Below are 13,809 nucleotides of genomic sequence, written 5' to 3'. Positions count from 1 at the left end.
GGTTCCTATTTTTGCCAATATTTTAAAGGGGCCATACCTCCTAGGAGCAAGCTTGAACTTTGGATGGGTTGTCCGGATATGGGTTCCTTCTAGCCATACTTGGTCTCCTTCTTTCCATTGAGGGAGTTTCCTGTGGAGATCCCGGTCCTTGGCGTAATTGCTGGCTATTTGTAGGCTGGCTGCGGCTTCTTCCTGGACTTCTGTGATCACCTTAATGCGTTCAGCTACCGCGGGTACCTTTGTCTCCAGCGCAGTGTCGGCTGAATAAGGGGGATTGAACCCGTATAGCACTTCGAAAGGAGATTTTCCGGTGGCTGAATGTTTCCGCGTGTTGTGTGAGAATTCGGCAAACGGCAAAAGGTCTACCCAGTTATCTTGGTGGTAGTTGCAGAACGTTCTCAGGAACTGTTCAATCTCCTGGTTTACTCGTTCTGTTTCTCCGTCCGTCTGGGGATGATAAGCCGTGCTGAGAGCGGCGGTGATTCCTAGCCGTTTCCAGAGTTCGCGGGTGAACTTGGCCGCAAATTGAGGGCCACGATCGGATACTATTTTGGTTGGTAACCCATGCCGATTGAAAACGTTGTTCTGGAAAAGCACGGTTGTTTCTTCTGCCGTGATCGTTTTCTTGCATGGGGTGATGACTATGCCTTTGGACAGGCCTTGGTCCACTACCACGTTAATTGAGTCGAAGCCTTTGCTTTCGGGTAGGTCCGTGACGAAGTCTGTCGAGATGAAGCGCCAGGGGACGTTGGTAGTTTCTAAAGGGTGGATAGGAGGGTGCGTTTTGTGTGTCAAATTCTTGGTTGATTGACATACCGCACATCCATCCACATATTCATGGATGAACTTTGTCATGTTTTGCCACCAATAGTGTCGTTGTACCATTTCCAACGTTTTTGTTCTCCCCGGGTGTCCTACCGCGGGTGCGTCGTGATGCGTTTTGACAATAAGTCTTCGTATGGCATCGTCTTTTGGGACGCATATGTGGCCGTTTCGTCTGGTGATTCCGTCTTCGTGTGTCCAGTGTCCTAGTAATCCTCTCATTCCTTGTGGGCCTACTCGCAAAAGTTTGGCAAGGGCTACCCTTGTCAGGGCATCATGTTCCGATTTTGAACGTCGGATGAGGGAGATGAGGTCCGAGGATGCAATCTCTGTGGACTTAATATGCCGTGTCGGGGACGGTTCTACCAGTGTTTTGTCGGATTTGTTAAAAAGGTTGGCCGGGAGCAAAATTTGAGCTTTGTTGTCAGATTCCACCCCCTCACTTAGATCTGGATGCCTGGACAGAGCATCGGAATAATTTGTTGATCCCGCTTTATAGCTGAGCGTGAAGTCGAATCTGCTCAAATAAAGGCTCCAACGGGCGTGTCGTCGTGAGAGATCTCGCGCCGTTTGGAAGTGTTCCAAGTTCTTGTGATCTGTCCAGATTTCAAATGGGTGTCGTGCACCTTCAAGGTAGTGATTCCAGTGTTCCAACGCTTTTATGATGGCCAGGAGTTCGCGATCGTGGACGTCGTAGTTCCGTTCTGCTGGTGAAAATGACCCAGAAAGGAATGCGACTGGGTGCCAGTTGCCATCTTTTCCTTCTTGCAGGAGGGTGGCTCCATAAGCGATTAGTGAGGCATCCGTTACTAGTCGATATGGATGCATGGGGTCCGGGTAATTCAGCACGGGTTTACTAATAAATGCCCTTTTTAATCGTTCGAAAGCTTCTTGGCACTTCGAAGTCCAGTTCCATTTTGCATCCTTTTTGGTGAGGTCGTGTAGAGGTCGTGCGATAAGAGAGAACTTATCGATGAAACGCCTGTAAAAGTTTCCTAGACCTAAAAAGGAGCGAATGTCTCGGACGGTGCGTGGGACTGGCCAATCTTGTATAGCGTCCACCTTTGAGTCTTCCATTGCGACATGGTCTTTTGAAATTGTGTGTCCCAGATATTGGAGTTTTTCTTTATAAAACTCGCACTTTTCCGGTTTCAGATAGAGGTCGTTGTCGCGCAAGATCTGGAAAACTTGGTTCAGGACCTGGATGTGCTCCGCCATGTTTTTGGAAAAAAATGAGGATGTCGTCCATATACACGGTTATTTTCCGGGCCGTGATGAGCTCTCTGAAGATCATGTTCATCATGGCTTGGAAGGTGGCGGGTGAGTTGGTAAGGCCGAAGAACATCACCGTAGGTTCATAAGAGCCCAACGGAGTGATGAAAGCTGCCTTCCACTCGTCGCCCTTCTTGATTCGTATATTGTTGTATCCCCACCGTACATCCAATTTGCTGAAAATGGTGGCCCCTTTGATCACGTCCAATAGTTCTTGGATTAGTGGAAGGGGGCACACGTTTGGGATGGTGTACGAGTTCAAATGGCGATAGTCCTGTACCGGGCGCAGTTTTCCATCTTTCTTTCCTATAAAGAAAAACGGGGCTGCCGTTTGTGAGGTGGATCGACGGATGGTCCCCCGAGTGAGGTGTTCCTTGATGAACTTTCCTAATTCGTCGTGTTTTTCTGGGCTCAAGGCGTAGATTTTTGGTACTTGAGGTTTGAAGGTCGATTTCAGATCTATGGCGTGATCCCAATAAGTGTGCTCTGGGAGTCGCTGCGACTTTCGTTCGCTGAAAATGTCCAAGAATTCGTGATGCGCCTTGGGGACTCTTTCTTTTAGATTGGTGATGACAATTTCGTCTTCCAAGTCCTGGTCGAAGCTGGCAAATCCTGACGGTTCGGGAGCCAGTTTCCGAATAACTGGTTCCTCTATGGCCTGTTTTCCTGAGTTTTCATGTGGGAGATCAGGTTCTCCCCCGTTTGGTGAAAGAGATGGTTTGGCTCGAGCCTTTCGTTTCTCTTCTGCGTATTTCCTTATGTCCTGTAGGAGCCATTTCCTTTTGAGGTATGCTCGTAGTTGGACACCAAACGTTCCGCTGTGATCGCGGAGTCCTACATCTTCCGACAATCTTCGGAGATGTTCTAGGCGCTGTTTTTCGCGCTCGTTAATGCGTGGTTTGTGCCGTGGCTCCATGTCTGATAACCGCCTATTGTTTTGCGGTTCTTCCCTTGCCCTAGTGAACCCATGTGGTTGCTGGCATTTCTGGGGGCACCGATCAAAGTGCACTTCACGTCGCCTCCACTCGATGGAGGGATCGTGGTATTTCAACCAATCTGTTCCTAGGATAAGGTCGTCTTTCCCTAGATTGGAGATAAACATCTGGACGCGCTCAGTATGCGTTCGTCCTCTGATGTCCCGAATGGTGAGGTTCACATCCAAGGCTGATCGGATGAGACCTGCTTTATTAATGGTGTCATCGACGTTCCGGACGTGAATGGGGTTGTTGAGCATGTAGGTGGGAAAGCGATGTTTCCTGACCCAAGTTTCGTTTACTATAACCCCTTCGCATGCTGAGTCGATGGTTGCCTTTGCTCCAGCGTATTGACTCCTGTTTGATACTTTCACGTTCAGGCGTATGGGAGTGATGATACGGTCGTTCATTGCTCCGATACGAATACAAGTGCGGGCATCAAACTCAGGTCGTTCTTGACCTCTCTCCTTCGCTGGTGAGGGAGAGGTCAGGAAAAACGCTCTGCGTGTCCCAAGATTACTTCTCTTGCTTCATCTTCCCCTAGTTCTCCGAGCACTGCTCCGATTCGAGCAGAATGACTGACGCTTCCGTCTCCCCGTCGTCCGTTAGGTAACATAGCGCGTTGCCCATGGTTCGCCTGGGGTCGTCCGGATGGGGCAGAGTGAGGACGTTCCATCGAAGGACCAGGTTGTGGTACCCGCTGGTCGTTGCGATGAACATCCTCTGTCTCCATTCCTCGATATATTCCCGCTTGGTCTCCCATAGCGGGTGCGTCGTCTTCTCCTTCCAAATCAACCGCGCGGTTTCCTCTCCCTGTCGTACCCAGGCGTTTCTTCGAGTTTCCTTGAACTGGGCGAACGCTTCTACGTGGTGACCAATAGTTAGCACTAGAGTGCCCTGTCTTTCCGCAGTTAGAACAGGGGGTGGTTCGCTTGCCGTCAAATTTTCTCTTTTGACTTTCGGCGTTACGCTTTCTGGTAGCGTCAATGTCCATGTCAACCACCTGGTTGTTCATTCTGCGAGGGGCAGTTGTGGAGTTATAGCGGACGGTTGGTTGGGTATGGAAACGATTCAGATAATCGCTGCGAAAGGAGGTGGAGTTGGCAAGAATGGCTTTTTGAGCGGATCTGGCTCTGAGTCGTCCGTCTATTTCGCAGGCTGTGTTAATCCAATCCTGAATGGTGTCCTTCGGTTGAACTTCCTTGTCATATATTTTATCCATGACGCGCGGGTCTAATCCGCGTTGGAAGTAAGGGACTTGTTCCTTGTCGGAGATGTCGGCATCGGCGGCGATGAGAATGAATTGGTTGGAGTATTCATCAACCGTCATTCGTCCTTGGGAGAAGGCCATGAGTGCGCTTCGCGCCTTGTCGGTCTTGCCCGTCTCCCTAAATTGGAGCTTGAACTTTGTTAAAAAGTCCCTCCAGGTTCCTAGATCAGTGGGGGGGTCCGCTCCTACTGATTTGAGGAGGAAGTTCTCGGCCCAAGCTCCTGCCGTGCCATATCTCATGCATGAGAGCACCAGGGATATCTTGTCTTGATCGGTCTTGTACCGATCGGATTCTGCTGCGAAAAGAAGGAGGCATTGGAGCATGAATTTCTGGGATTCAATGCGGTTGCCTGTATAGTTGTCTGGGAGTTTGACCTTTCCTCTTCCGGGTTGTACCGTCGTGGAAGGGGGGTCTGTAGAAGTCGAAGCTTGTCCCGACATGTTGGCGAGCGGTTCGTTTCGGGTGTTGATCGGTGTTTGGTCTGGTGAGTCGGAGTCTGATTCCGAGGTTGTTTCCTCTTGCTCCGAGTCTTCGGGGATTACCGGCGCCGGTTCCCTGTATTGTGAGGCTAGTTCCCACTGAGCTTCTGTTTCGTTCCAAATATCCTCTTCTTCTGTTCCGTCTTCAAGGGTGAAGTAATACCGCCCGTTTCGGTATGAGCAGTTATCGTAATTTGGGGGAGCGTATCTGTTGTTGTCTTCGTAGACCCAGAAGTTCCCTCCGCGCCGGATAGGGCGGTTGTTGTGACGGAGTTGGTTATTGATACGTCTAGCGCCGGGTGGATATTCCTGGCCTAGGTCTTGCTCCAGAGTGTACGCAGTAACACTTTCTCGATGGGGGTCTATATCCCCACTGAGTAAGGTTATGAGAGAGAGTGTGGCAGCAAGCTAGTGCGAGCAAGGTAGGGGCAGAAGAGTCTATTCTAGTGTTACGACTGCTCGTCGGTAACCCCAAGAGTAGGAGATTCTTCCCTAGGTCACTCGTGGAGGATGTGTGGAACGGTGGTCTCGACTGTACGTGTAGCACAGGAGCCAAGAGTGTATTGCGATATAGCAATGAAGACTGCAGTAGGAAGACTACAGTGGATGAGGGTGCTGTGGTAGGAAGACCACAACGAACGAAGAGAATAGACTGAAGAACCTCAGCCTACTCTATGGGCCTTTTATACTACTTTAGGAAGTAGGGCGTGAGAATACCATATATGTATCCGTAGGTATACTCTAAGTCGTTCTCTCTCAATAACGACTACTCTTGTGTTTCTCCGTTAGTCTCCTTCCGGCCAGGAAAGACTAGGAGCTCAATGCCCGATGTGTGAGTAGTTTGTAAGGTGGCGTTCCATGCCCGCTGCGCAATAGGCCCGTGATACTCGACCAACGATAAGGTGATCCGTTGGGAGTGGATGACCAAGGTTACTATCTGTACCTTGTTTGTACGCCTCTCCTTGTGAGGCCGCTTGATATTTGTGATGATCGTGTCGGAATAGACCGCTGTTAAGGCCTGACAGAACGTGATCATAACAATCACTATCAATAATAAAGCACAACAAACCTTGAATATACTGTAGTGAAGGACTGATGTCTTAGTGGTATAAAAAGAAGCATTGTGCATGCCGATACAATCATCTTCTAAATAAACATTAAGTATACAATACACCACAAAGGGCCCTTAGAAATTTATAAATTTATGGCAGACAAGAGGCTCTCTAAGGCCAAATTAAGAATCTTGGTACTATTTCTGTATGTACACAATTCCTGCAGACTCAGCAATACCAAAAAAATAAGCTATGAGATCTGCAAATAATGCACAACAGAAATTCACCAATGTAATTTGCTCCAACTTCCTCTTTAAAGGCTTGTGCTGCACATAGAGCTTGGGATTTTCCACCCACCAAAATCTTATGGAGCTGTATTAATAGACAAAAATTCTACCCATGGTTATCAATCATTCTTGTTTATCTAAGAGACAAAAGCACTGCTATTAGATCAGATGAACATAAGTTAGGTGCTTTCCATCTCGTGTTAGGTGTCACTGTCAGAATTGGAATCAAAGCATAGACAAAATGGGTGATGCTAGGCAAAATAGAATATGATGTAGTGGCCTGGCATAGTAGAAGATATAGATCCCCTTGGACATTGCCAATGACCTATTTCCAATGGCATTGCATATTATATTTCTAGGGAAACAAGCACTATATGCAGTGTTGATACTAGAAACAGGTTTCAAACTTGCTTTGCCATAGAGATATCATTGGGATATACATGGCCTACATCTAGAAAAACCGCCTCTTCTAATTAGATCTAATTATTCAAAATACTAATCTAAGCTAATTAGAATATATTATCCATAATCAACTTTATTATCAAATCTGCAAGTAAAGATGACATTGTCTATACTACTATAGTCCCATTAGAATCTACAATCTAATTACAATTTTACACATTTCAAATCCAAATTGTATAAGTGCTATAATCTTATTTTTACTATATTCTTTATTTTTTATTAGTCTAGTGCCCAAATTCAAATATCAGCCTTGATTTCTAGGGTATTTATTGACCTCTTTATATATAGAATAGATAAAAGATAAATGTATGAGAAAATCAGAAATGTTGAGATTGCCTTATTTATATTAATATATTTAGGTTACTAGGTAAATATTTTAGACCTTGTAGCTTAGTGGTTTAGAGCACTAGTCTGGGGTATGCAAGCATAAGGTTATTGGTTTAATTCTAGTAATAGTCAAGTTTATAATAAGGTGTGACTTTAGTTTGATTAGTAAGCTCTATACATACTCTATGATTGGAGGTATAGTAGTAGTAGAGAAACTATAGAACTAGATTGGTTGATAATCCATATAATAAATTAGCTTCAATTAGCTCTGATTAGATCTTATAATTTCAGGATTAGAGGGGGATTAAGCTAAAAATCCTTAATGGTAATTGGTAAAAATATAGCTATATTTATGCTTAACTATGGTTAATTTAATATGGAGCTTTTCCCTGATGTCATGTGACATGCAGAACAGATTCCTTCCTCGTTCCCTTTCTTTTTCTCTCGGTTCTCTCGCTCGAGACAGATGTCAGTAACTGTAACTCACCATATACACACGTTATTTCATCCAAACACCTCGCAAAGGGTAACTGCAAAAACATAGCACTATTCATTCTCCACCAGGTCCCAAGTCTTGCCCGAAAAGCCATGTATATTTAAATTTTTCTAATGAATCAAAGCATGATGCTGGCAGACACGAGCTAACCTCCCTGTGAGTACCTAAATATATCTTCAAATTTTGAAACAATCTGTTCAACAGGATCACAGCTATATCTTAATGATTCTCTCTCACGGTCTTGTAAGATAAACGCCAGACAAGCCGTTGATGGAAACGGGCCCCATCTTCTTCCCCTCCCTCACGTCCTTCACTACACCCTGCTGAGCAGATCGACTGCATTCATCATGCAAGTATGTCGGCGACTGGATCATCTGTTCCTGCTATTCCAATAGACCTTTACCCCGAAGTTATACAAGTTATCGCTACAATCGCAGTACAGAGCACTTTGTATAGTCTGTCACTATCTACTTTGGTCTCCAACTATGGCTAATCTAACAACAACATTGACTGTTTTAGGTGTGTTTTTTGTCGTTATGTTTCTCTCAACATACTTTCTGTGGTGAGTGGATCTGAGTGACATATATTGCGCTTGGACTGAAAATGAAGAAAGCTGCAAGGGCTTCAAGACTAAAGCGGACGACATGACGTTGTCTGTGACGGCCATCATGTTTGCAACGTCAACCATCTACTGGGCTTCCGTTTTGACCATTTCAACCATGTCTGTGTGAGCTTTTTACCATCCCGAACAGATCACGCTACAAGAAGGTAAATCTATTGGTGGTCTGTACATTGCACAAACATATCTTCCACTGCTGAATGTATAATTCTGTGATTCTAAACCGGAATATGGCTTACATCTGTATTTTACGGTATGTTCTCAGCGACACTATTGTTGCCCGGAGAGCCTGGGTTCTTTGGCAATAGAATACAAGGATCTCCATTATTCCATTCGTTACACTTTTGGGCTCATATAGTACGGCCAGAGGACGCAGTTATGAGTCGCTGCAAGGAACTCGCGGTCTGATTTCCAGTTTCCGTCGTTGTTAGCGCTGTATATAAATCCAACAACGTCAACTCTCAAGCTGCGAACGGTCCTTTCACAGTTTGGATCCTGCGTCTTGCTACAAACGTGATAGCAACAGGCCTCATTGCTTTCAAAGCTTGGTACGATCACCACTTGTCACGTTTTGGTTTCTGTTAACTCTTATTGAAGGCAGCACCGGTGGTCTATCAAGGCTTATCTCGTTCACGGAGAGTCAAGACGGACGCCTACAGAAAAAACCTTTGCCCCTTCTGATTGAGTCCGGTGCACTCTATTGCGGATTATGGGTGACTAGTAAATCAGGAATTACGATCGTGAATGCCGACATTTAACGTTAGGTTTTACTCATCTCAAGTCGATTCAGTGTCATCTTTGCTGCCGACTGTGAGCTTATACAGGACGCATCGGTTCAAATTGCAGCGAGACGATTTCTTTGTAACGTCAGCGAGTCTATATCCTCACACTCTACCAGGGCATCTACCCCACAGCCATCGTCGTCCTAGTGACTCTTCAGGAAACGGCATGGGATGAGCGTAATGAACATCCATACATGAAGACAATCGACATGCAATTCGCCCTGGCCCCTACACTGCTCACGCATCATTCGAGGCGACACCAGCGATCGAAGGGTGTCGACCAGATCGAATCGCACCGCAGCACCGGCTCGTCCGACGACGGCTTTCAAGACGCCACCTCGTCCGCGCCGTGCGCCTTGTCCTCAACCACGGACCTACGGGCGAGCGCCGTGTCAATGTCTTCCCCTGCGGAGTCACCGGCTGCACCTAGCATAGAGACGCACCAACGCGTTGGTCTCCAAGGCTGGCCTTACACAGAAGGCGGACGTCTCGCGGACAAGCCGACGCGCACCCACGTTTCTATCTTGGTGCACTCACTTCCAGATACCTTGACCAGAGAGTTCCCCTACCATGGCTCATCGCATTCCTCAGGACAGCCCGTCCGCATTCACATTTGACGACGCCCCTCTCAATGCGGAGGACCTCCTCCTTTTCCCCCCATTTTGATACTTAAGCCTTCGATGTCTTGAATGAAGCACTACGTTACAATACGATGCTTCTCCCCTGGCCGCCACTGGCCCTGCGCCGCGCGAAAAAGGGAGAGCGTTGATCTTCATACACATAAAGAGAAAAAAAGACCGTAGAGACGTCGTCGGGACACGCATGGCCTCCCGTCCTGCCCCCATGAGCGTCTCAGAGGTCTGGAGACCATTCAGCGAAAGTCCAGCCAAAAGTGACAAGAGATGAGCGCTGAACGGTGCATTTTCGGTGCCAACGCGGCGCTGTTCGACGTTCGACGTTGATCGGCGCTTCGGTGTTGGTGCTGAACGTCTCCAAGCCAGCGAGCGTCTCAAGAGGTCCAGAGACGTCGCGTCGGGCGCAGTGAGGTGGCAGCTGAATGAAGCTGAACGCAGCTGATCGAAGCCGCCCGCGATCGCGATCAGTCAGTCCAGCGCCATGCCCGGTGTTCAACGTTCAACGTTCACCGTCCACGATCGACGTCGACGTCGGCGTGCGACGCGGATCGAGCAGGGTCCAAGCCAAGCGCCGTCCGTCGAGACGCGAGATCCACGTCGGACGACGCGGAGTCTGCTGACAATTCGAGAGCGCGCGGCGGCGGCGGCAGGGCCCGCCAGTCAGCGTCCGACTCGGGTTAGGCTATTCGGGCAACCACATGGGCACTGGGCGGCGGCGACGGCTACGGCGAGACAGCACGTCACGTGGTACTGCGGGGCTAGACGTGCTCTGCGACAGCGAGCGAGGCTCGAGCGACCCCCGATCTACTAGTAGTACTGTATGTACATGTCCCACGCCCCACGCCCCACGCATCACGCACCGCAGATCACGCATCGGGCGCCTCGAACGGCACGACCGCGCCCGCCGTCCACTCGTGCGCGCGCGCGCCGTTTGCTGCGGGGCGCATCTCGAGCTCGTTGAAGACGTCGACGCGGCGGACGACCTCGAAGCCGAGGGACTCGAAGAGGCGGATGCTGGGCGCGTTGTCCTGGCCGATGCGCGCGACGAGGCGGGCTGGCGGGACGGGGAGCGGGGCGGGGGCCGCGGGGGACGTGGCGTAGGCGAGGAGGAGGGAGAGGGCGGTGTGCGCGAGGCGCTGGCGGCGGTAGGCGGGCTCTGCGGCCAGGGTGAGGACGGGCAGGACGAGGGGAGAGGGCGACGCGAGGACGGACCTGCGATCATGACCTCGACCTCGGCTTCGAAGTCGTCGTCTTGCGGGGAGCCCTTGAGGAAGAGGTTGACGTCGCCGATCATGGGCAGGGCGCGGATGTCATCGTCGGTGAGCGCGTCGTCGGGGGCCGCGTGCGGGGGGCGTGCGAGGACGATGAACGTGAGCTCTGCCAAGGGGGGTGGTCAGCAGAGCCGGCGAGACGGGAAGCCGGGGGTGGGAACGGACTATCTTGATCGTTCTGCCAGCTCTCTGGGGCGTGAGTGCGCGTGAGTGGGTGCGATCGAAGGCAAGAATGGAGTGCTGACGTTGCATGGCGTACTCATCGTGCAAGGACAGCGGCTCGCTAGCGGTCAAGTGACGGAGGACGGGGCTCTGCATCCATGCATGGTAAGTCTGTCGGAGCGATCAGCGTGATGCGCCTCGACAGGTGGGGGAGACGGGGCGGACGGGCACGTGGTAGGGCCTAGCATCGAGAGGGGATGAGTGTGGGGTCGCTGTGTGTGTGAGAGGGGACGGACGGACCTGTACGGGACGAGGACGAGGGCGGGGTGTACGAGGGCGGAGTGGTGGTTGGCGAGCATCACGGGGGCAGAAGAGCGGTCGGGGGCAATTGATGCCAATAATGGAGGGGAATTGATGGCGGGATGACATTAGCCGCAGAAGGGCCCCAAGTTGAAGCCGGCGCGAGTACTTTAGGCCCACCCTCTCCCTCCTCGGCAGCGTCTGCCTGCTCCCCTCCGACCAGCACCAGCCAGCCCAGCCTGCTCACCAGACACTCGCTGACCCAGACATGAGCGACATCGAGAAGGCCGAGATCTCCGCCAACTCCCTCCCTCCGCACGCGCGGTCGTCCCCCCAGCCCCGCAGACGCATCGCCAACCCAGGCCCGCTGTAAGTCCCCCACCCCCTGCCCAGCGACGCCCCCGCCGTCTCACTTTTTCTCACCCCGCAACCCCGCACCACGCACCACAGCGGCCTCTTCTCCTTCGCGTCCACCACCCTCATTCTCTCCCTCTACAATGCCCAGGCCCGCCACATCACCGTCGGCAACGCCGTCGTCGGCATGGCCCTCTTTTGTGGGGGTCTCGCCCAGCTCCTCGCCGGCATGTGGGAATTTGCAACGGGCAACACGTTTGGAGCTACCGGTGCGTCGCCCCGCACCGCCCCGCACTTCCTGCCCCCCGCACCCCACACGTCCCCCGCCCTCTTCTCCCCCGATCTCCGCCCGATCTCCCCACTAGTAGCTGCTTTGACGTTGCCACTGGCACTGACACGATTTCGCGCGGGGCAGCGTTCACGTCCTACGGCGCCTTCTGGCTGTCCTACGCCACGCTCCTCATCCCCGGCTCCGGCATCTCGGACGCCTACGACGGCAGCGGCCAGGAGGACAACGCCCTCGGCATCTACCTCATCACCTGGATGATCGTCACCTTTTTCTTCCTGTCCGTCTTTCTCACGCTTTCTCACGCTCACTCACGCTCGATCCTTCGTGCGCGCGCTGATACGATGTCTGTCCGCGCAGGCTCGCCTCGCTCCGCCGCAGCGCGGGCTTCATCTCCCTCTTCGTCATGCTCACCCTCACCTTCATGCTCCTCGCCATCAGTCCGTGCCCCTCCTCCTCTCCACCCCTTCCCGCCCGCTGACCTTTTCACCCGCTTCGCTTCGTTCGCGCAGGCAAGTTCCTCGACAAGCCCTTGGTCGGCAAGGCCGGCGGCGGCACGGGCGTCGTCACCGCCTTCATCGCGTACTACTGCGGCATGTGCGAGCTCCTCACCGCCGAGGACTTCTTCACCCTCCCCATCGGCCGCATCCCGCCCCGCCGCCTCGACTGAGCGCCCCGCCACCGCCTGCCGTCGCACCGTCGCACCGTCGCACCGTATCGTCGTTTTGCAACACCGCCGTTTCCCGTTCCCGTCGTTCGCACTTCGCACCGGATGGATCCATACCAGTCCGCTTCCGCCGTTACTTATGCAGTAAGAAATACATACCTTATATCCCGCCGCGCCTCCAGCACCGGCGTTTTGTTCTCGATCTGTCTCTCTGTCTCTGTCTCTGTCTCGGATCGTGTCTGTCCCCCTTGTTCGGCTCGAGTTGGGCCCCCCGTTGTAATCCCCGCGCCCGCCCGCCCACGTACGCATGTAGGTACCGCGCGTGCGCGCGCGCCTCTGCTGACTCTTCGTTCTCGTTTCTGTCTTGTGCGCGAGCGGCTCGGTCGCCCCCCGGCCATCGGGCAAAATGCTCTCGATAATCAATGAGGTGATCAATAAACGCGTCTTTCCGCCACAGCCACAGCCACAGCGCGCGCGCGTCTGGGCGTGCCGGATGGAGATGTGTGGTATACGGGGATGCGTGCGACTTGTGTACGTTGATTGGGGTTCCCCTGGCCCCTGTCCCTGATCCTGACGGACGGTGCGCGCCTGCGCCTGCCTGCGCCGGGTGTTTGCTTGTCGGCATCGTGCCATAACTGTGTCGTTGTATGCCACCGAGACATGGCGATGAGACCATGAGGGCGCGGTCAAATCAACCATGCCTGGGGAGCTCCGGGCGCCGAGCCGACCGATCCTAAGTCACACAAACGCTTGCATATAATACCGTATATGACTCTGAGGAACTCTGATGCTTTTGTCGCTCGAGACTTGTCTCAGGCCTCGGCGCGGCCAAATATGGCGACGTGATATTCGGCGCCCGTTGCATTGGCGGGTCCCCCGCACCGCGTGTCTGCGTGTTATCAGACCCGCGACGAAGTACGTTACTAGCCGTCATGTCTCGCGCGAGCGCCATACACGAACGAACGAACGAACCCACTCATAACCCCTTCACCGCGGCACTGCACTCCCACGCGGCGGGCGCCAGTCCAGAGGCAAGCCCGGGCTCGAGGAGGACGGAGGAAAGTTGCGCCATGTACCGCATTGGGATGTCCGACATAGGGTCCCATTACTTACTTACCCCGCCAAGACAATATACGGGGATTAAAAAACGGAGTAGAATAAGAAAGCTGATCACGACGCAGCCCTCCTGGACGAATCCTGTCGCGGGCCGCGCAAAGCACGGTAGGTGACGATAATGATAAGGGAAAACCTCCCCCCTCCCCCTTCCCCTCCGCTCGGCGCTGAGAGCGCG

At 52.1% G+C, this 13,809-nt stretch overlaps 7 protein-coding genes across 7 annotated transcripts; 3 read left to right on the top strand and 4 right to left on the bottom strand.

Annotated features, from left to right (window-relative positions):
• Positions 1-3,100: 3,100 nt before the first annotated feature.
• HETIRDRAFT_58079 (uncharacterized protein) lies at positions 3,101-3,478 on the bottom strand (the record flags this gene model as incomplete). Its single annotated transcript, XM_009551373.1, has 1 exon — positions 3,101-3,478. A coding segment is annotated over one exon (378 nt), but the record flags the coding sequence as incomplete, so codon positions are not given.
• Positions 3,479-3,608: 130 nt separating this feature from the next.
• On the bottom strand, positions 3,609-4,779 carry HETIRDRAFT_120968 (uncharacterized protein; the record flags this gene model as incomplete). The annotated part of the gene is made up of 2 exons (XM_009552123.1): positions 3,609-3,931; positions 4,026-4,779. The coding sequence occupies 2 exons, from the start codon at positions 4,777-4,779 to the stop codon at positions 3,609-3,611; spliced, it is 1,077 nt and encodes a 358-aa protein (XP_009550418.1).
• An 805-nt stretch (positions 4,780-5,584) lies between these two features.
• HETIRDRAFT_165616 (uncharacterized protein) lies at positions 5,585-5,947 on the bottom strand (the record flags this gene model as incomplete). Its single annotated transcript, XM_009552122.1, has 2 exons — positions 5,585-5,836; positions 5,888-5,947. 2 exons carry the CDS (start codon positions 5,945-5,947, stop codon positions 5,585-5,587), a joined length of 312 nt encoding a protein of 103 aa, XP_009550417.1.
• Positions 5,948-8,805: 2,858 nt separating this feature from the next.
• HETIRDRAFT_109041 (uncharacterized protein) lies at positions 8,806-9,509 on the top strand (the record flags this gene model as incomplete). The annotated part of the gene is made up of 3 exons (XM_009552121.1): positions 8,806-8,871; positions 8,933-9,370; positions 9,435-9,509. The coding sequence occupies 3 exons, from the start codon at positions 8,806-8,808 to the stop codon at positions 9,507-9,509; spliced, it is 579 nt and encodes a 192-aa protein (XP_009550416.1).
• An 835-nt stretch (positions 9,510-10,344) lies between these two features.
• Positions 10,345-11,270, bottom strand: HETIRDRAFT_109040 (uncharacterized protein; the record flags this gene model as incomplete). The annotated part of the gene is made up of 6 exons (XM_009552120.1): positions 10,345-10,634; positions 10,691-10,855; positions 10,915-10,938; positions 10,995-11,082; positions 11,137-11,152; positions 11,212-11,270. 6 exons carry the CDS (start codon positions 11,268-11,270, stop codon positions 10,345-10,347), a joined length of 642 nt encoding a protein of 213 aa, XP_009550415.1.
• A 158-nt stretch (positions 11,271-11,428) lies between these two features.
• Positions 11,429-12,956, top strand: gpr1 (putative acetate transporter). The gene is made up of 5 exons (XM_009551397.1): positions 11,429-11,580; positions 11,662-11,834; positions 11,981-12,131; positions 12,212-12,291; positions 12,364-12,956. Exons 1-5 carry the CDS (start codon positions 11,480-11,482, stop codon positions 12,519-12,521), a joined length of 663 nt encoding a protein of 220 aa, XP_009549692.1. The 5' UTR covers positions 11,429-11,479; the 3' UTR covers positions 12,522-12,956.
• A 494-nt stretch (positions 12,957-13,450) lies between these two features.
• HETIRDRAFT_454382 (uncharacterized protein) lies at positions 13,451-13,802 on the top strand (the record flags this gene model as incomplete). The annotated part of the gene is made up of 2 exons (XM_009552119.1): positions 13,451-13,590; positions 13,700-13,802. The coding sequence occupies 2 exons, from the start codon at positions 13,451-13,453 to the stop codon at positions 13,800-13,802; spliced, it is 243 nt and encodes an 80-aa protein (XP_009550414.1).
• Between the last annotated feature and the right edge of the window lie 7 nt (positions 13,803-13,809).

Source organism: Heterobasidion irregulare, assembly GCF_000320585.1.
Source record: "Heterobasidion irregulare TC 32-1 unplaced genomic scaffold scaffold_09, whole genome shotgun sequence".
Lineage (NCBI taxonomy): Eukaryota > Fungi > Basidiomycota > Agaricomycetes > Russulales > Bondarzewiaceae > Heterobasidion > Heterobasidion irregulare.
The sequence above is the reverse complement of the archived record's forward strand: the minus strand, read 5'-3'. Positions and strand labels throughout refer to the sequence as shown.